General features: G+C 46.5%; 1 protein-coding gene across 1 annotated transcript in view; it reads right to left on the reverse strand.

The window, feature by feature from the left end:
* Positions 1–20,483, reverse strand: part of LOC106744595 (dipeptidase 1) — an 88,357-nt gene that overhangs the window by 36,997 nt on the left and 30,877 nt on the right. The window contains exons 4-5 of the mRNA XM_014619510.1: positions 11,980–12,130; positions 6,368–6,437 (exon numbers count right to left, since the gene is read on the reverse strand). Coding sequence (XP_014474996.1) covers positions 6,368–6,437; positions 11,980–12,130 — 221 coding nt within the window. The remainder of the gene's footprint in view (positions 1–6,367; positions 6,438–11,979; positions 12,131–20,483) is intronic.

Consider the following 20,483-nt stretch of genomic DNA (forward strand, 5'->3'; position numbering starts at 1 on the left):
TTATGTTCTTCATTTAAGTTTGATATTGCGTTTGCGGTGTATTTTACTCACGTTAATACGTTTGTCCGAGAGGCGTCTTATTGCCTCCGTACGACTGCTGCAATAAATCGCCCCGGCGATATTTCCGCCGTGCGCGAACCGTTCCGGCATTATTCTCAAAATTCGGCGGAAAGGCCGTGTATGGAACGTAGAAAATTGAGCTAACCAGATTATTTTTGCCGAGTTCGGAATTTACGAAGTACGAGAGGACGATATTAAAAATTCGACCTGTCGATAACAGGGATTTCAACTCTGGCTTTTCGCACGCGTGCATGTTGCGAATGAAAAACGATGGAAGGTCCGTGGCCCATTGAATTGCGAACGCAACGAAACGCACGCGCGCGTGTGTCGTTAAACCTATGAAATAAAAATGTGAGAATATTTAGAATGCCGCCGCGCGTTCCGGAAAGCGTCCATTTGCACTGATACAGCGCACGAGAGAAATCAAGAGCGTTTCTCTCGCAAGGACAATATGAAGATTGCAAATTGATATTTTCCTCAATGAGCGCGCCGCTCGTTTCATGTTTCGGCCTTTCGCTCTAGTCTCTTTTTCCGCCTCTTTCTCTCGCGCAATTCGCCTCCCCTTTCCGCGTCTCATGGCAGATTTAGCAATAAGAATTCATAAAACTTCGTCGTGGAATTTCACGGTGTGTCAGAAACGTTACCCTGGGGTGGAACACGAAGGGCCTAAGATGGTGGAGGACAGAGACGAGGGAAGTGCGCGCGGCGCGCGCGACGGGGGGGTGAAGCGGGTGAGTCTGCGAACATAAATAGCCGACGTGTCAGAAACAGGTCGGATCGCTCGCGAACCTGTCCGGCCAATTGCAGTCGATACTTGGAGTATCGAAGTCAGTCACTAAGCAGGACCGTGCACGTATTGGCGCGCGAGCAGGAACTTTCGTCTCTCGAAATCCTTCCACCCCGTTGACGTCGCGTCGATATTGGACGTGAAACAACGAGTTACAACGCTATATCGCCGATGATAAAAAATTATTCGCCGAACTATCGCCGAATCTCGGGCTACGTCGCGAGATATTATTATAATGACGTTTTGAATAATTATTCTTCGTTATTCCCGATCGGCGGCGGAATGTTATTTCGTAACGAGAATTAGCGCGATAACAAAAATGTAATCAGCTCGTGTCTGCAGCGAGTTATAAGTTAAGGGCCCGTAAAGGTTAATTGCAAATTTTGCATTGCAAATCTGACGGAAATAAAGGAGACGGCCGTTTGCATATTTTCTTCAAGAGACTGCTGCAAATACAACTCGGCAAAAACTCATCCAAACGTAGCCGGCCGCAGTCGCGATCTCCCTTTTTCGTCGCGAGATAAGTAATTCAAAAGCTATGTAATTAAATGAAATCCCTGCGAGAGAACCTCAGCAGGAATTTAATTTAATATCTTTCTTCTAACAAAAAAAAAAGGGAGAAGGGAGAAAGGTAGAACGAAAATTCACAATTTTGGAATTTTTCCACGGCTAAATCGAGATTTCACCGAATAGTGTTTACGTACTTCGATCAGATGCGTGAAACGTTACGGCGCGGCATCGTCGCGCGCGCATCCACGCCTTCCGCGTTATCGAACGCGTCGACGGATATTGATGCAGCTGTTTTTGCATTATCGTTGCAAAGTAACCGACAGCTCGTGTGTTCTCTTCTCTCGTTTACTCACCGGCAAAATGCGCCGTTACCGAAATGCATCCGCGCGGTATTTCTCTTCCACGCTATCGCTATCGTCGCCTTCGGCGAAACGCGTCGCACTCACGTCTAGCCGCGACGTTCCAGTTCTACCGGCGGATGTGAGTACCGTCGACGACGACGAGTCGCGTTAACTCGCCTACGAATATGCGAGCGATGTAAATTCCGCGCGCCGGCGGAAGTGCAGTCCTTCGTCGCAGCTGCATCGCCCCGCTCACGGCCGCGAAAGCACGCTTGCGGCTTTCGGCGAACGTCTGGAAAGCACGTCGCTGGTATTTTCGCCGAATGGCGGGACGAAAGTGGCTTCAGCCGTTAGAAGCGGCAGGATTTTCAGGAACAAAGGACGATACGTCACAGTTAACGCTTTCTTCTGTGCGGCGCGCGGTAATAATTATAAATCCCGCGGCAGAGCCTCGCAAGAGCTACACGCGATTCTACTTCAGCTCCATGAACGCGACGTTAATGCGCTCGAGCGCGCGGAAAGTATCGCGGCGATCCTGTTGTATTTTTAAGACACCGCGCTCTCTGGGAGAAAAAGAGAAAGGGAGAGAGAGAGGATGTCTCGCTGGTAACCGAGATAATCCCTTGTGAAAACGATAACGCGCATTTCTCTCGTTTTTCCGCCGCATACGGGAGGAGAATTGGCGAAGATGACGGATATCTCTTCCTCTTTAAAACAACTTACGTGTTTTTCCCGGGCGGGCGCGATATATCGGGGCGATTCTCGGCGGGCTCGGGAGAGAAACTCCGGAGGCATCGAAATCAATTCCCGCGACGGCACAATCGCTCTAATGCAATCAAACTTTCTCCCAGCGGCCTGGATAAATTCGGGATTCCGTGAAATCGTGCCGATTCCAAGATTTTCTATGAATTTTTAATCGCGCACGTTCGCGCCGCCGCCCATCCCCGGAATTCCGGATTTTCTACCTTACGTTCTGCACGTGGAATAAGATGCGAATCTACAGAATGCCGTTAAAGCGCCACGCGAACGTGACACGAAATACTCATCGTGCAGAAGTCAAACGTGGAATGTGCCATCGGGTAATCACAGCATCTGTCACAGATCGAGAATACGTACGTACGCTGGGCACGTTGTGACGGATGTAAAAGGCAGAACATGGAAAAATATCTGTCCTGATACCGCTTCATGTTCACATTCACGTAGCAATTTTATCTTTACGCCTTATTTATGGTTAGATTTAACGACCTCACCGCTGCGGGCTTATCGTAACAGCTTAACCCGTTGTGTAAAATGAGAATCACGCCCGTGAATCCCAAGCGGGGCCTGCCTCGTCTTTGACGCGCGTTTGTATCGGATTAGACGCCACAAAGATGCGCGATAAATCTCCCTTTGTTTCGAAAAGATGACGCGCGCGCGCCGTGACGTCGTTTTCACTGAATATTTGAACGGTTTCTCCATGTCCGAGACTAGCTTGTGTCTGTGGCGCGTCTCTAAAGTCATTCGCATGCGTCCTTAGCCGTCGAAAACGCTCTTGGGAGTCTGCTACTCTCTCTTTCTCTCTCTTTCTCTATCTATCTATCTCTCCCTCTCGTTCTCTCTGCTTTCTCGGCCATTTACCGCGCATTGAAGAACGACGGGTGATACCCGTCAGTACAGATGCGCAACGGCAAGACCGGCCTTACTCTACCTATAAAATATGAATGAGTTAGTAAGTGCATCCCGCAGGAAGATCCTGGGGAAAATTTCTCCGCTTGCAACAAGCGACGTGTACTTATTTCCTCGAATGCGTCGTAGATGTAGCGGCATGAATAGAACTAAATAAAGAACTCCATATCTAACGGAGCGCTCAATATTATTTCGTATTTTAAAAATATAAGAAAAGAATCCGTTTTTCATGACTAAAAACGATCGAAAATAACGTTACATATAAATTGTTTACGGAAACCGTACACAATAGAATTTTTAAGTCGAGCACACAAGAGAAGACAAGACGGAGAGATGGTTATGCAGACAGTTCGTATTATTATTATTATTATTATTATTTTAGTCTGATTAAACGTCAGGCTTGAGACGCAATCCATCGATAATACAACGGGACGAGCGTGTGTATGTTGTTCCCTGTATCGAAGGCGATGAAGTTCTTAAAGCTCTGTTTGAGCTTATGACTAACAGCTCACAGCAGCGCTGAGGTGCAAATTCAATTCCTCCTTGATCGACGAGGACTTAGCCATACTACTGTCGCAAACACAATCAAAATTTCTGTTACGGAACAGTTACGATGGTTAACGTTTACGCGAAGAGCGATTAATTGGAATCTAGCGCGAAAATGCAGCAAACAAGCTACGTAAGTGAATATCGGGCGGGGTATTGAAGGAACGCAATTATTATCCTGACCGAATATCGACTATTCGAAGAATTTATACTTCCTCCCGTCCGAGTCGAGTTTATAACGATTTATCCGCGAAATTACAATTCGATGATAGAAATAAATCCGATGAACCGCCGGGAGACAGCATTAACGGGCGCAAATGGGACTGGATCAATTACCGTAATCTCGTAACTCGGGAATGGTCGAGGAAAGTTTATTGTTGTTGTTTTCTAAGCTTCTCATTCGAATCGATGAAGACTGCCGAGTGACATTCCTGTTGCTCAAACTACTCTCCAACATAAACTTTCGGGCAACGTGCTGCTCTACGTGACACTTTCGCGCGAGGAACTTAAAGTTTGACAACCAGAAGATATATCCTTGAAAGGTGAGAGGCGGCACTGCTCTTAAGTGATTGCCCAGGAATGGTCCGCTCGTTTGTGAATGGAATGGTATCCAAACTTAGCCCGAGAAACTAGTAAGGAACCTTATATTACTACGAGCGCAATTAGTCACCAAACTGTTTTAGTCCGCCGTCCGACCTTCTTTGGATTTCATTTTGCTATCGTAAGCAGAAAATATTCCGATAATCTCTCCTCTCTTATTTCTCTACTTCTTATAAGTTTCAATCGCTACTCGATAAATCCAGGCTGTTCAGCAGGGTATATTTCGCAAAGTATTCTCCCATCTTGTTTGCGAAAGGAAGCATATTACGCGCTCGAAATTTCCTGCAGCGAAATTTACATATTAAAAGAGTCAAGTATCTATCTACTTTACTGATAATGGACAGAGGTGATGCGCATCAGCGAGTTGAAGGGAATTTGGAAACGACCGCTAATCCGTTGGACTAACTGTCCCTCGTCATGTAAGTGAACAATGGCGGTGGCGGAACTTCGAAACATGTTCCATCCATTTTAGTAGTTTTCAACGGATCAGCTCGATCGGCGGATCGCTCGAAATTTAGTTTCGCGAAATTTGGCGTTTGTTCTACAAACACGACGTTTGTAAAGTGTCGTAACATTGGAAGTAGATAGATTGGGTATTCACTTTCGGGTTCACATGGAACGTAACTATAAATAGCGACTCCGCTTTATCAGCGAGCGGGATGCTCCAGTATCATGTGATAAACTACTCGTGTGCGGTTTTGGTATCCAATTCCCCGTTACAAGGCCGATATATTCGGAACGAGGTCCGCGGCATCGTCGTATTACCTTATATTGTTATATGTTTCGTATTAACAGTAACACAATCTCTCTCACTCTCACTCTACTTTCTCTCTCTCTCTCTCTCGTTGTTCTCGTGGGACCAAGATGCGACATGATGCAACGAGAGAACGATATCGCAACGTTCGACGCTATTACCTTGATGCCATAGCGTCAGCTTTTCCAGTGCATACGCATAAACCGCCGCGAAATCACCCCGGCAATAAATTCGATATCACTGTTTCCCGATGGATCTCCGATTGTACCGAAAACATTTCGGCTCCACTTTGGCGAAACCATTTTTCGTTTAAATTCTCGTCGAAATCCGTATATTTATGGACGACACGTCGATACAACCGGTAGAAAACACACCAGATTTACGATTAAAGTCAGTCGGGAGTGGCTGACGCCGGTGAAATCGGTCATTTTGTCACAATGCGCGCGCCGAAGGAAATTCGAGCGGAAGGAGAGGCGCGTTTTAATTTCGCGCAAATTCCGCTCGATAATCAGAATTTGCAACCGTCATCCGGCAAATTTCGGTGTTCGGATTGTGTTGAAAGGAAACGTAATGAAATCATATCGTTACTCGTGCACGTGCACGTGCGCGCGTATGAATGCACGCATCGCACGCATCCACGTACGCACGCATGTATATTCTCCTCAATATGTAACAATTCCACTTTTTTTCCAATTCCGTTTTACACGTGGCCGTGTTATAAATAACATCGAATGGAATTGATAGCAGTGGTTCTAACATTCTTTATACTATAACGAGACTGTGATGCGCGGTATTGTCGTGGAAACATTTTTATAGATCGTACAACGAGATGTATACGAGATTGTGCTCGATGCCATAATCGGAATGCGAAATTATGATCTCAAGCAAAAGTTGAATTTTTAATTCTCGTGAATCGTATGAATTGCACGAGGAAATAATATTGCGATTATTATGCCGATCATGATAATTATTTCTTGTACTATTTTCTTATCCTCTATTCTCGTAATATTATCTTTCCCTATATTTTCAAGAATATAAGAAGATTGTATTTTGAGTTGTAACGATGCACTCGTCGGAAAGACGACGTATTTTGGTCGTACTCACCTTGCCGAAATTTGAGAGACCACCGATTTGAGGCACTTGACCGGGTTCATCCGCCGTGCTGCAGTCTGCCCTAACGAACCAACAGGTCAGTAACTCAGTGGCGACAATCGTGAGCGTTATTGCGATAGAATCCCCTCTAATCACAAGTTTCCACGCCCGTAATGCTAACGATAACGGCAATAGTATTATTCACAGGGCGGTAGCTTGCGCTAGCCCACAATGGATAGGTCGCAATCATATCGCAACCGACTCGTTTCCATTTCGCATGATCTCGGGAATATTTCGGCGCGCGTCTTCATTGAATTCGCGTTACACGATATCGTTCGTTAGTCTCGACTCAGGTACCGCGTCGAAATAAATTCCAAGCGTCTCGATATCGGCGCGCTTCATCCTACAGCTTCCTGACGTAGGTTTTTATTTGAAAAAGAAAAAAACCAAGTACAAACGAAAAAAAGAAGAGAAACAGTTGACCGCGCGAAGCACAGTTCGCCGACATGATTGTGGACTACAGAACAAAAACGTTGCACGACAGTTATCTCGATTTTTCTAAATTAATCTTTTTTTTTAAGCCGATCTCGGGATAGGCGCTCGCTGTAGTTTAGAGTTTTACGAGAGAAGCTGTAATCGGCTTCCGCGGTTTTATTAGATGTAAAAATCGAGGTCAACTGCACGTGTAACGCTCTTACCGGGCGTTGCAAACCTGTGCATGTGCGCGCGCGCGCGCGCAATAAACAATTTAAGAAATTATTCTATTAACTCGCAACTCCTCACACGTAACTCCATTTCTCGAAGATAATTACATTTCTCCGCGGGCATTGTAAATTGACTGGGTCGATGGTGCATTTTCTGCGACGCGATGTATCGTTAATTGGATCCTGTCGTGTAACGCGCAAGTAAACGACATTCCGTGTGACGGCTTCCATGCGAAAGGAAGCAGGGGTGAGGGGGGCGAGCCAATTTCTACGTGTCAACATTGGGGGCAGCAAGGCGGAGGGAAGAAATAGGCCGCCTCCTAAAAGTTTCCTGCGGGGGGAAGTAATTTTCCCCGGTGTTACACACGACCTCTTTTTAGCCACGCATATCGCGCGCGTTTCGATTCTCCTCAGGCGCGCGAGACGCGCCTAATCGCGATAACAACTGGCAGGGCGCGCGCACAGGGGTTGCGAGGTGAAGTGGGAGGGGGGTTAAATATCTCATGCAGATGGGATTATGCGAGACATACGACGAGCTTTAGGCGTTGGCTGGAGGACTCGAGGTAATACCACGCTGACAATCGTGTGCATTAGTGCCGCGTCCTCTAAGCCGTCGAATGGAGCAATGATGCGGCGGCAACGGCGGCGGAGGCGGCAGTAATGGTAGCGATAATCGATAACCGAGCCGTCGCCGCTCGTGTACCCTCGACTCCGAGATCGACGAAGTTTCAGCCGCATTGCCGGATTTAATCGCGGACGGACCACCGACACGCGCCATTAAATCACCGATCTCTCTCTCGTTGCGGCTTTCCCTTTCGTTCGCGCGACCAAACCTGCTGTCCGTGAGCGCGCGCTCGCTCCATCGGACATTCTCCCCGACGGATCGAACTTAATCGCGCGCGGGTTTCGACGGGGTCGCGGCCTGCGCGCCCGCGATCTCGCGAATTTACGACCGGCGCTTAGAGCCGCGGCGGACGAGCCGGCATTTTTGTCCAACCCGCGCCTCGTAATCGCCCTATCTGTTTCGCTTTCGCGAAACGCCGGACGTTCCGCCGAACGCGTATAATATTGTTATACGGTGTGCATTAATCCACGCGGGATTTATCACGTTACATGCGACGATTTAATTGCCGCGGATAAGCAAAGCGGACGATGCGTGAAATATGTCGTCCGCCGTGCAAATAAATCGCGACGGCCGCGGCCCCCGTGTTGTTCCTAACGTTTTTTTCCTTTTTTATCAGCGCGGCTTCTCCTCGCGCGTATTTCCTACCGAGCCGGTATCTCCTCGAGCCGGGTTAAATACGCTCATAAATAAGGCGAGCGAGCTGATCGCCGTCTCGCGTGTTTCTCGTTATACGTCGCGTAATATCGCGCTCACGACGACGCGAGGGTTGTTATATTCGACAAAACAGCTCGGGAGCTTTCTTCTACTCGCGGATACGCGGGAACGTTTCCACGATCGGCGGCGTTTCAGTTGATTTCAGCTTTCCGACGATCCCGACGCACCGATGCGAACACGAGCGAACGCTCGATGAAGTAAAATCGAGGAACTCGGGAATTTAATTTCGGAGTGATTTTCCAACCGCGCAGTTATTACGGTAGAAGAATTTCGGTATTATTATTATTATTATCCGGAAATATATATGAATTGACCGTGAGAATCCGCGTCCCATCGATTTCAATAAACATCTTCGTCGGGAAGATTTACGAGGTAACTCGGTGGAATAGCGGTTCGGAGAGAAAAAAAAATGTAAATCTATCTTCGTCATAAGCGCGATAGCGCGGCGAAGATCGATCTATAATAGAGCAACGAGTCTTGACTGGCGACGTCGTAAAACAGAGAGCGATACTATAAAAACGGAAGCCGAAGCCTGGGGATAGATAAATCAGCGTCTCGCTCTCGTGGAAGAGCGGTGCGTCGTGCATCTCGGTGTACGACGCCCGTCAGAGTGTACGTTCGGGAAGTTTTTTATTGCGACCTTCTCGCAGCCGTCTCGTAAACGATTGTCGCCTACTCGCGAATTCGCCCATTGTCCTGAAAGTAATATTTCTACGGTGCGTCTGCTTCGCGGCAGCAGCTGGAGCCGACGACCTGCAACCTTCTCGTAATCTGGCGCGCGCTGCTCGCTCGATACTCCTCCCGTTGCGAGAAACAAAACGGCTCGAAGTTTAGAAAAAAAAAAGGTAGCACCGCACCGTAGATTACTAACTTACTCCCGTGAAAACGCGGATGATTGCAACATGGTAAAGTCGAACGCGCTCACTTCAGAGGGCTTTGCCCCGAAAATACCGAAAATAGATTTCCACTACGCACGAGATTCCTTTTTGCGCGTAGAGGTAAAAAGATCTCGTTTTATTTAACTCTATGTCAATAAACTATCGTAACAATTACGAAGCTCCTGCCGCACGAACTGTTTGCGCTCTGTGTTCGTCGAAATTCAGAAAAATCATCTGCGTTAGTTGTAAAACAGCACATGAACGTGTCGTGTTCATAATGTTAACATGTGTTCAAGTTATAACATTGTTATTAATAATAATAATAATTAATAATAAAATAGTTATGGATAATTATTGTCTTAAGTTTTCACTGCTTCTAAGTCTAATTATTATAAATATTTGTAACGTGAGTCTCCACCTCTCAATATAACAATGATATTTTTCTCAAATATTACGTGTCTTCTTTCCGTAATTTGTACAAATGATTACTAATAACATAAGTCACTGAATAGTTTAATAATCTACGATTAAACGTGCAAAAGCGCGGGAAAGCAAAAAAAAAAATGCCGATAGAATATCTCTTTATAGAAATGAATTAACGCTATTGGACCGTCTCTTCGCGTTTCTCGTGAAAGTAATGTCGTCGGGGACGGCAACCTTCACGAAACGACCAAGTTACGTCGTCGCTTTTTATTATGGATTAAAATAATCCGGATTATCGACGCGCGACGTATAAGCTCGCGCTGAAGCGCAACGAGAGCGCGTCGTCACGGTTACGTAAGTGACGCTCCGCGATACACGTAGCCGGAGAATATTTGGAGCGCAAAGAGTTAATCCGCGCAGGGCTGGATAACTCTCCGTGTAACTCTCCGGTGCTCGGACGCGGCAATCGCCATTTCTTTCGGTTCGACTCTCCGCCGGTAACCGGCGACTGGTAACCGAAAGGATGGTCCATGGAATTTGCGCGCGCGAATTTCGCGGATTATTGGCGCGAACGCAACAGCGGATAACGTTACCCCCGTCGATCTTACGATCGGCGCGCGAACTATTACAGGAACTTTAATCCGTTTACGGGAAACGTTACGCTGCTCGGATCGAAGCGATAGCTTTTAATGTCCGGGAAATGAACGAAACTGGACGGTTTCGAATTACTGCCGGCTGCTATATCGCCGCGAGCTACGCGAATGAAAAGTTCCGGTCGCGCAGAGGTCGCCGTTCCAAACGATCGCCGCGTCCTGTTGTACGGCTCTTGCGGTCCATTTTTAACGTGGGTCGGCCTATAAAATTCTACATGTAATCGTCGTTCACGCGTCAACGCGCATCGGGCGATCCGTTTTTATTTCAGTTTTCGGCCCGGACGAACGAACGAGCGGTGGCCACGTGCGCTTTCGGCGGGGCTCGCGTTGACCGGAGTTACATTATCGCGATCGACAATCGCGACTCTCTCCGCCTGCCGCGCGTTCGCCGGATATATAATACAGAATGTTTCAAGAGAAATAGTAAATATTTTGGCAGGTTTACAGTATCGATTATTCTGAGTAAAAAGTTTACGTAAACATGTGTTGAATTATCATCGGATACGGAGATACAAATATTTGAAAATGGCGTGCGATGAATGTAAACTTTGCGGCTGATCCAATTGTAACTGGTTATAACCTGACCGCTATAAGTTATACGGTTTTACGAACGATTACGTTTAATTGAATGAAGAATTTCTCCCACTTCCTCCAAATTTTATTCATCTGCACGATCGGAAGAAATGTGACTATTGATGAACATTCTAGTCTCACGCATACAGTTTGGCGAAGACGCCAGTAAATACTCTTGAACCCGGCATTCAGTGGTTAGGAAATCGTTCACGGCATTCTGTACGAACAGCAGCAGTACTTCATCACAAATCCGTACACGAATATAAAGATGTGACATTTTTATCAACACATCCATTACAGATTAACCAGGTATAGATTTTGACCGGTTATAACTGGATCACATAGGTTGCGTTTATTGCGCCACTTTCAAACACTCGTATCTCCATATCCAATAAAAATTTCGACACATGTTTACATAAACTTTTTCACTCGAAATAATCGATAATACTCTAACCTGTCGAAATATTTACTCCTGAAATATCCTGTGTACCGCGGACATCGACGTTAGCGTTTCGCAAAGTGACGTGGCGCACGGTAAAGATCACGAACGCACACTGCAAGGCGCGTGCCCGCGTACCAGCGCGCTGTGACGCGGTAATCGAGTAAAAATAAAATACCCCCCCCCGGATCGCGGCGCGGACATTGAAAAGTCATCGGGAGCGGCGGCGCGCAATTTTTCATCCTTAATCAGATCGCGTTTAGCGCTTTTAACGCGCTGATATGCGAAATGAATTTATTGCGGCGTGCGCGCGCGCGCGGCGTGTGCACTTTGCAGAATTCAACGTGATTAGAGCATTAAGCTCGTGTGTAGAGAGTGTGTACACGATGTATCTACCTACCTACGCGAACGTACCTACGTACGCGGCGTTTAGCGAAATTGCAGCTCGCAGAGCGAGCTCTTTTTCCACGCGCGCGAGTTATAACGTCGTACAAACGGTTCGTAACGCGTTTTGTTTGCCGACTCTCTTTCCCCCTTCGCGCTCTTTTCCTCTCCCATCGGCCTGACCTGAGAAATGCGTTTTACCGGCGCTCTTATTTCTGTCGGCACACTCACCAAGGCGTGTTGCATGTGTGCGTGAGGGTGAGATACCTGGCGCCCAGCTCGTACAGCATCCTCAGTACCGCCAGACTCGTCCCCACGGCATGGCCACCCTCGACCCCTATCAGGCTCGCTAATCTACCCTCCTTGTGCGCCCTCTCGATACCTGGAACCATACATTACAACTTACTTCGCATACGCCCGCCCGCTTGCCGTCGTATTTCACGCGGCCTTTACAGCGTGAATTCGGATTTCACGCGGCCCCAGTTCCGTTGTCATTATACGAATAATTCTAACGACTCACTGGATCGCGCGCGTGTGTCATGATAAATCGGAGGGTGGATATTTCAGTAAGAGGAAGAATCTCGGGCGAGCGTCCCGATTTCTTTAAGGAGAAATCGTGCGAGCTTCGCGTCGCAAAGCGCGAGTTCTCGGTCATATTCGTTAGAAATTCGCGCATATTGTCCGTTGTAATTTTCCACGACGAAATAATCTCGCTCTCGCGAGGCGGCGCACGCAAGGCGAGTTGACGCGCGTGAATATCGAATAAACCGACCGGCAACGTCGTGGCGCGCGAAGTTTCGGTCGCGCTCGCCAGCGATAAGTGACGTCGTTGCTAAGTGGGTCCGAAAGTTCGTGAATTCTCTCCCTCTTCGTAGCCAGCGTTTTCCCGCGGATACGCGCATACGCTCCGGAATCGCTGGGGCGAAAATACCGTCGCGGAAAAATACACTTGGCCGTGATTTCCAATACCTTCCCACCCGTCTCCCGCGCTCGTCTCCCTTTTATTTCGCGCGCGTTTAAACAATGCGAGTGCAAAATTCAATTACGCCGCCGTACAATGCGACGGTGGGCGCGCGCTCACGCGTGCGGATTATAATTAAGCGAGCTTATCCGACATCTCCGATCTTTGGATTAATTAAGCCCTTCAAATTGCCTATCGTTATCGAGAATGTTGGACCGCGACGATCGTTAATTACAAAGTGTAAATAAAAGTTAATTAACCGCGCTGACCTGGCGCGCGTCCTCCGGAGGCCCGAAACCCGGGCAAGGAAGATCATAGAAAACGACTGCTTGGAGGACGCTTAATCAGCGGGTAATCGGACATTTTGTCAGCGTTCCGCGAATTCGATCCGTGATGTTTAATCGCTTAATCGAATCCGACGGCGTCGGATCTGGTCGGCAGTGTCGGAAAATCCAATTTCGCGATCTGCAGATTGGATTCGAATACCTTGGCGGGCTATATCGCGCCGGAAGAAGCGTCTTTCGCTACGTTCGCACGATACGTTCGCACAATGTTGCATATGTTTCACCAATACCTACACTTATGCGCGCGCGCGTCCGGGCAAAATCGTATTTTTCTCGGGCGAATTCTTATTGACCGTCTGAGCGTACTTCGACATCAGCATGTACCGTACCGGCGGGTTGGATGAAAAAAGAAAAAAAAAGAGGGGAAAAAGAAAAAGAAAGAGCGCACGTGCCGTAATTTATCATTCAATTACAAAGAATGTACGGCCGCTAGGCGGAAGTAATATACTTGATACGCCAACGACAGATTACCGCGCCTCTAAAAATATCGTCGCAGGTAATATTGCGAGAGCGGTAACCGGAATACATAATAAACGTGACCTGTGTGCTCTATCGTTACAACATACTGGTGTATATTTTTAATACGTTCATCGCACACCCACAAACTCGCGCGCCAGCATAAGCGATCGATAACACAGGTCTGCAAAATTTTGCTTATTTTTGCGGTCTGGAAAAGAAGAATAGGTTCCCATAGTGCTTTCTGCGCCGAATGCAAATCTGCAAGGAAAATATTCTATTACATGAATTTTACGAGGAAAATGTGGTTGAAACGTCCCAAAAACGCGTTTTTAAATGTGATCGAAGTTTGGAACAATCTTCGAGTAAATAATAAAACAATTTTTTCATGTTTAACCTCAGTGAAAAAAGATATATAAAAAACATTATTAAAAATGTGTCAATATTAATAAGAAAAATGGAACGGACTGTGCGCGCGCGAATATTCATACAAATTAAAATTTCTGCTGAGAGCCACGGTGGCTTGTGCAAACAGACAACGATAGTTTTATATTCCGTGGAACGATACATTTTAGAAAAAAATAGTTTGTTATCACTTGGGGCTCTTGACAAGAATTTTAATTTATGTGAATATTCACGCGCGCGCAGTTTTTGCAGTGAACAATAGTCTTTCGGGCTCTAATGATTTACGAACTATATTTTTTCTAGCCTGGAACATTCGATAAAGTACAAAATTACTATCCTTTGCTTGCACAGAAAGCTGAGATTGTTGGCAGACATTTTTTTCTTCGTAGTTGAATGTTCGTAATTGAACTTTATCGATTATGAAGATCTTCCGGGCACTCCTTCTTGACTATTTTTTTCCTAATTTTTTTCTTGTATATGTGTGTTTCACGGAATGTAAAACTATTGTCACTTATTTGCATAAACCACCTAGACTCTTGGCAGGAATTTTAATAAATTTGTATGAATTTTCGCGCGCACGCAATCTTTCCGTTTTTCTCGTTTAGTTATATTATTTATGCATACTTTTGTTTCTTTTACTAAGGTTACCTAAAAAGAATTTTTTATTTTCACTCAAAGTTCGCTGCAAATTTCAATCATATTTTTGACTATATTTGAAAATTCGTAGCTGATGAACACTATATGCGAAAGATTTCGAAGATTGCTCAAATGTTAATGCTTGAACATTGTACTTAAATATGAAAATATCGAATCTTTTATCGTTAGCATCATCGAACCTCTGACACGTTTTTAAGTTGGTGTAATCGCACAATGTCAAGTAGAATGATGTGACGTTACAGTATGATATGCTACATACAAATTTATATTTTATAAAATATTTCACAATACATGCAACTTACATAATTTTTTTACAACAGAATTATATACTTATTTTTTGGAAAAATTGTTATTTTTTGAAAATTCCTTTATCAATAATTGTTTAAACAAATAAAAAAGACGTTTTTACTACAAATGAGCATCTTGAATCTCATGTATTATATCTATTACTGAAATTTTTTCTATGTGCAATAGTTTTGCAGTGGGCCACAATAGAGCAATCGTCACACTTTATCCTGCGAACGTACACCAACGTCTCAATGCAAAGCGTGCCTGTAGTGCGATGATACCTGCGGCAAATGATTCGATATTTTCATATTAAAGTACGATATTTAAGCATTAATTTTCACATTTTCCGAAAGTCTTATCGGAAATTTAAAAAATGCCCCGCGTTTTTGGGGAGTTTCATTTTTCTTGTAAACTTTACATGGTAGAACATTTTTACTTGCGGATCCGAATTCAGCGCAGAAAAAATTATAAGAAACTATTTTTGTATCTTCAAATCGAGAAAATGCAGAGCTGTGTAATTGAAAAGCTCGTGCAGATGGGATTCGCGCGCGTGTATATACGGCTTTTCGGAGATGGATCGAATATTTAAATTCCTGGATAAAAACCGAGAGAAAAAACAAATCCACAAGTATACGCGCGCGCAGCCGAAGCGAGCGTTCACGTAATGTTCACGTAACGTCGTTTAACTCGTTACAGAAACTTTTGAGAAAACGGAAACGAATCTTTTACATGGAACGTTTTCCACTTCGCCGAACGCGCGTTAACATTGTCGCTGATAAATTATGATTCTCCCCCATAGCGTCGAAAGTTCGCCGAAACAGAAGTTCGCAAATACAGGAGAGAGGGTGGCTGTGGCGTTCAGGGGGAGATCTGCATAATTTTTAAATATACAATCTCGTTTTACGGAACGGCAGTACCCCGCGAGACCTCTCCTCCCGATATAGTCTCGTATATGAGAACTCCCGATTTCGAACACGTCGATTTGAATCACTCCGTCGTACGAGTCCTCCGACCTTCCGGCCGACTCCCTTTTCCCGGCGGAAAGCTGGGCGATGCGTTTTCTTCGAGAATACGTCCGCTCTCGCGCGATGGCCGCAGTAAATCAAAGCGAGCGTCGCGGCGATGTCATTTGTCGTGACGTGGCGGCTTTAATTTTTCCTCGCTGACGTGACCGGCGATTACGTTGTATTACGGCTTCTAACGGTCGAAAAAAGGAGCCGAGCGAATAAAACGCGTGCTGCCGATGGGTCCTGATTTAGTGCGCCTCGCGATTTATACTTTTGCACCCAGCCGCACGTAACGCTGATACATTTGATCCTGCGAGTGTATCGGTTCGTGGGTCCTTGCGCGGATGTATTCGTATACCCAGAGGGTATGTATGCGTATGTACGCGTTTTCATGTAGTCGCACGTATATACGTGTTAACACACGGAGGGAGGCCAGAGCGGCTTCGATGTTATCGGAGAAGCTACGGCACGGCGAGCTCCATGGTTTCAGAACATTCTTCCATTCCTCGCGGAATTTCTCATCTTCCACGTTCTAGCGGCGGCCCTTTCTTCCATCTGGCAGATTGCTTCCCCAAAGTGCTATATTTTGTACTTCCCTCCTCCCCCCGAGCTCTCTTTCACGCGAGGCCCCTTTCTCAGTCGGCGGAGATAACGCGCTACTGATGCGCATGAAATTTGCATGCGCCCGAAAAGACGGTCGCGCGGCTCGCTTTGCGGTGACGCGATCCTTCGTCTTTTTATCAACGCTTACGCAATGCACCATGAATGCGAAATGGCGGGGGGCGGGGATCGACGCTCGGAAAGGCGCGAATGAAGAATGTGTCGGCGTACGTGTGCGACTTTTCCTTTTGCGCGAGAAACGCGCCGACCTGTGAACGGGGAATCGTTTGAAGGAGAGACCGTGCGCCGGAGGACTTGATTACAAGTGTCGAGGGAATAACGGGGGCGCGCGACGTTCTTCTCCTCGAGCGTGTGATTCCCTTCCGCGGATACGTACGCTCGATATTCCCAAACAACGGAAATGCAGCAACAGCGGCTGCGAAATTACGACAGGGCTCGGCGCGCTTTGTCTAGAAATACTTTGGCCTTTTAATCAGCGGCGAAAAAGTCGCGACCGCCGGGGAATACGGCGGACACGCTGTCGGTTTCGTACAATCAGCTGTCCGTATGTATGAACGTACGTATGCGTATTTTATGTTCATTTACATATGCATGCGAGCGAGCGAGCGAACACGCGGCGGCATGCTGCTGTAGTCGTCGACGTCCGGAGTTATCGAACGGGTGGAGTGGGTAACGCCGGTGTGGCACCGGACCGACATTTTTCCATTCCGGTTGGAATTCACCACCCGGCGCATCTTCTCCGTGTTCCATCATCTTCCCATCGGATTTGCGTTACGCTTAGACAGCGGCGCATTGTGACAGCGGGACGGAGATATTCAACGACAAATATTTGCTCACCAAATATAGGAGTATTTTCTGGGAACTCGCCGCGCGTACACACCCCGGCAAAATATGATGCATTAAAAATAATAGAGAGAAATAGACGCGCAACCGCGCGCGGAAGCGCACCGCTGCACGGGCGACGGCAATGCGGTGCGCATTTCTTTTCCCCTTTTTCTATATTAAAATCCATAAAAAAAGAAACGTTTGACGCATTTCGTCGAAGTCCGCGAATTTGTGGGATATTTTGCAATATCATCGGACACTCCCCGATTCGTATTTGATAACAGATAAAGTACGCTCGAAACCTCCTCGCTGTTAATTTCCTCAAATAACTGTCAATCGAGAGTTTCATCCCGCATAATATCGTCAAGTGTCTAAAAATACGAGGAGATTTTCGCCGTAATATTGCTAATCTCTCTCAGTCCGGCTGGAATATTTATTCCATTGGCGCGCTCGCTCGGATCTGTAATTTCTGTCTGTAATGTTTGCGGGAGAAGAATTAACGGTCGTTTTCCCATAATATTAATCTCAATAAACTTCTCCCCGCAACCGGCAATACTTCCCTGGCCGGGAATATATGCATCAAATGGGAGTTAGTCGATAAAGCGGCGCTATTTACTGCGACTATCCGCATTCTTTTTCTCGTTTTCGCGACGTCGCAGGTTCATCGTGGTACTGCTGTTGTCGTTGCTTTTCTCTACCCTTTCTTCGATCCACTGATTTTTCCACGCTCGAAGGAAAACCCGCTGAAGTCCCGTGTTTACAGCCCGGAGTTAATGCTGTTTAATGCTCGTTATATCCAAACATCAGGATTACGACGTAGTTGCAAATATATACAAGGTTTGTCCGGAAAGTAATGTCAGTGATTTTTTTTGATGCGACTGACCGTAAGAGCGCGCTCGGTTCGGTTGGAAATGGTAGAGGGGGAAGTCAGCTAACGAATGTTGAGTCATTCAGTCTTCTCCCGCCAGCCGCATAGTAAGGACATGCGTTTCCGTGGAAGTCGTTTTGTGACCTCGTGCAAGTAAAAATGCAGCGCTCGTTAGAACAAAGGATGCCGATCAAGTTTTGCGTTAAACTTAGCAAGACCGTAAGACCGTGTCCGGACGTCGCTCCCCCGACTTCTTTCTGTTTCCACGCCTGAAAGGATCCATGAGAGGAAAGTATTTCGAGACTATTGAAGGGATCCAAGCAGCTTGCACCGCGGCTTTAAAGGACATTCCGGAGGAGGCCTATCGTGGCGCATTCGATGCCTGGAAAACTCGCTGGAGCCGATGTGTCAACGCAGGAGGAGCCTATTTTGAAGAATTTTGATGTGTTGTAACGAAAAGTTCAATAAATTTTTTTTAATGGATTCAATGACATTACTTTCTGGACAGACCCTGTAGTTTGAATATCTTCAAGGGACGGTTTCTTCCTTGATGAATAATTTCTGCGGAAGTACCGTTAAGTTGAGGTGATTGATGTTTTGGCTTTCGTCGCCATTTGGAAAATAAATTTAATAATTCGGCGATACTTCGATGAATTTTAAACGAGTTGGTATTTTTCTGGTTTCGCTATCTCTCGGCAAGTGTCGATATCGCTGAACGGATTTATAAAAGTAAAAAGAAGATCAGATAGAAAAACATGAAAGGAAAAGTAACAAAACCGTAGTGACTTGATCCGTTGTTGTTGACATGATGAATATGGAGCAATTTAGCATGTATGGATCCACGGTGTGAATGTAGTCCGTGAAAAATACACGATCAAAATGTTATTGATGCGATACCATTGCGCCATGCTTTTCCGAGGGCCGATGTACCGGGCCGTCGGTAACTCTTAGATTTGTCATCGGATTAATAGATTTGTTCCGCTCCTCGCGCGGACCGTCTTTCACTAGCCTCCATACGGAGCGACGATATTTATTCGCGTAGAAAAACCTCATCTTTCCCATATAAGAATCCTAACGGTAAAAAACATAGAGGGCATCCGATATTAGTGGAGGAAGTGTTTTTTCCGGATCGATTTTATTACATTCTCGCTTTCCGTTTTCTCCTTCTTTTTTTCTAATTCTTTTGTGAGACCTCGCACACCCGGAAGACTTCACTATTCGAGGCGGATAGTCTCGGAATGGATTTGATGGGGTCGAAAACGGAAAGTGCTTCTTAAGTTGAAAGAGCGATTGCTCGTTTCCCGAGATCCTCGTCGTGCTTCTCCCGCGCGTTTCTAAAGTGCATTCTAAATTTTTGAAAGGAAGTTCGCGGTGCGAAGTTGACAGAAGGAAGCGAGGCGACGAACGAACGAACGAACGAATAAACGACGGGCGACGATCCTTATCGTTCTGGTCGTTGACGTCGCGCCAAGAAATTCCGAATGTGCCGAGGACTCGTGCGAGAAATAGATAATGCGCGATTCAGCAATGAAAATTTAATACTGCCTGGCGATCCGCCGGTTTTAGACAGCGGAGTAACAGCAGCAGTGAGCACGTGCTGCGGACGACACATTTCCGGCTGACGAGGAGTATGACGGGGAGGGAGGTTGGAAAGACCGACGTTTCAGCCATGCTTTTATTCTCGCGGGCATCCATCAACATGTGAAAAAATGCGAGACGCGGAGATTACGTGTAGGAAACCGGCGGACGTGGATAACAACCGGGGAGAAAAATTTCATAGGAGGGATCTGGAAATCTGTTTGCTCGGACGGGCGAGCAGAGCCTACCGTCACCGGCGGGCCTTGTCTCCGCGTTTGGCTTTAAAATATTGCCGGCTCCGCGGCCGAGGGGATGGATTGATATAGCGTGCAATTATGCAAGATTGATCCAGTGCCGAGTAACGCATTAATCTTGGGGCGAAACTCGGATTATCAAGTAATATGGCCGGCATTAAAGGGTTAAGTGGAATATTCATTGTAATCCGAGGTGAATAAATCCCCGCCGGTCGAATGAAAAATAGCGGACGTTTCAAATTGATGGCCTTCGAAAGTACCGCCGCAGACCGCGCGCGCCGTACTTTTTCCCGAAGAGACGTCGACACGTGGGCGCGGGTCGCTGGCCCGATCGAAAGTATTTGAAGTATCGGGCCGAAGTTGCGCGAGCTCGATTTCCCGAGGGCTGGCCGTGCGCCAAATGTATCAGGACGAATTTTCATTCTCGCGAGTCACCACCGTCGCCGCCGCGCGCTTTTACAGAGTGTCTTG

This window comes from Dinoponera quadriceps, unplaced genomic scaffold (genome assembly GCF_001313825.1).
Source record: "Dinoponera quadriceps isolate SergipeBrazil2010 unplaced genomic scaffold, ASM131382v1 scaffold1169, whole genome shotgun sequence".
NCBI classification, from domain to species: domain Eukaryota; kingdom Metazoa; phylum Arthropoda; class Insecta; order Hymenoptera; family Formicidae; genus Dinoponera; species Dinoponera quadriceps.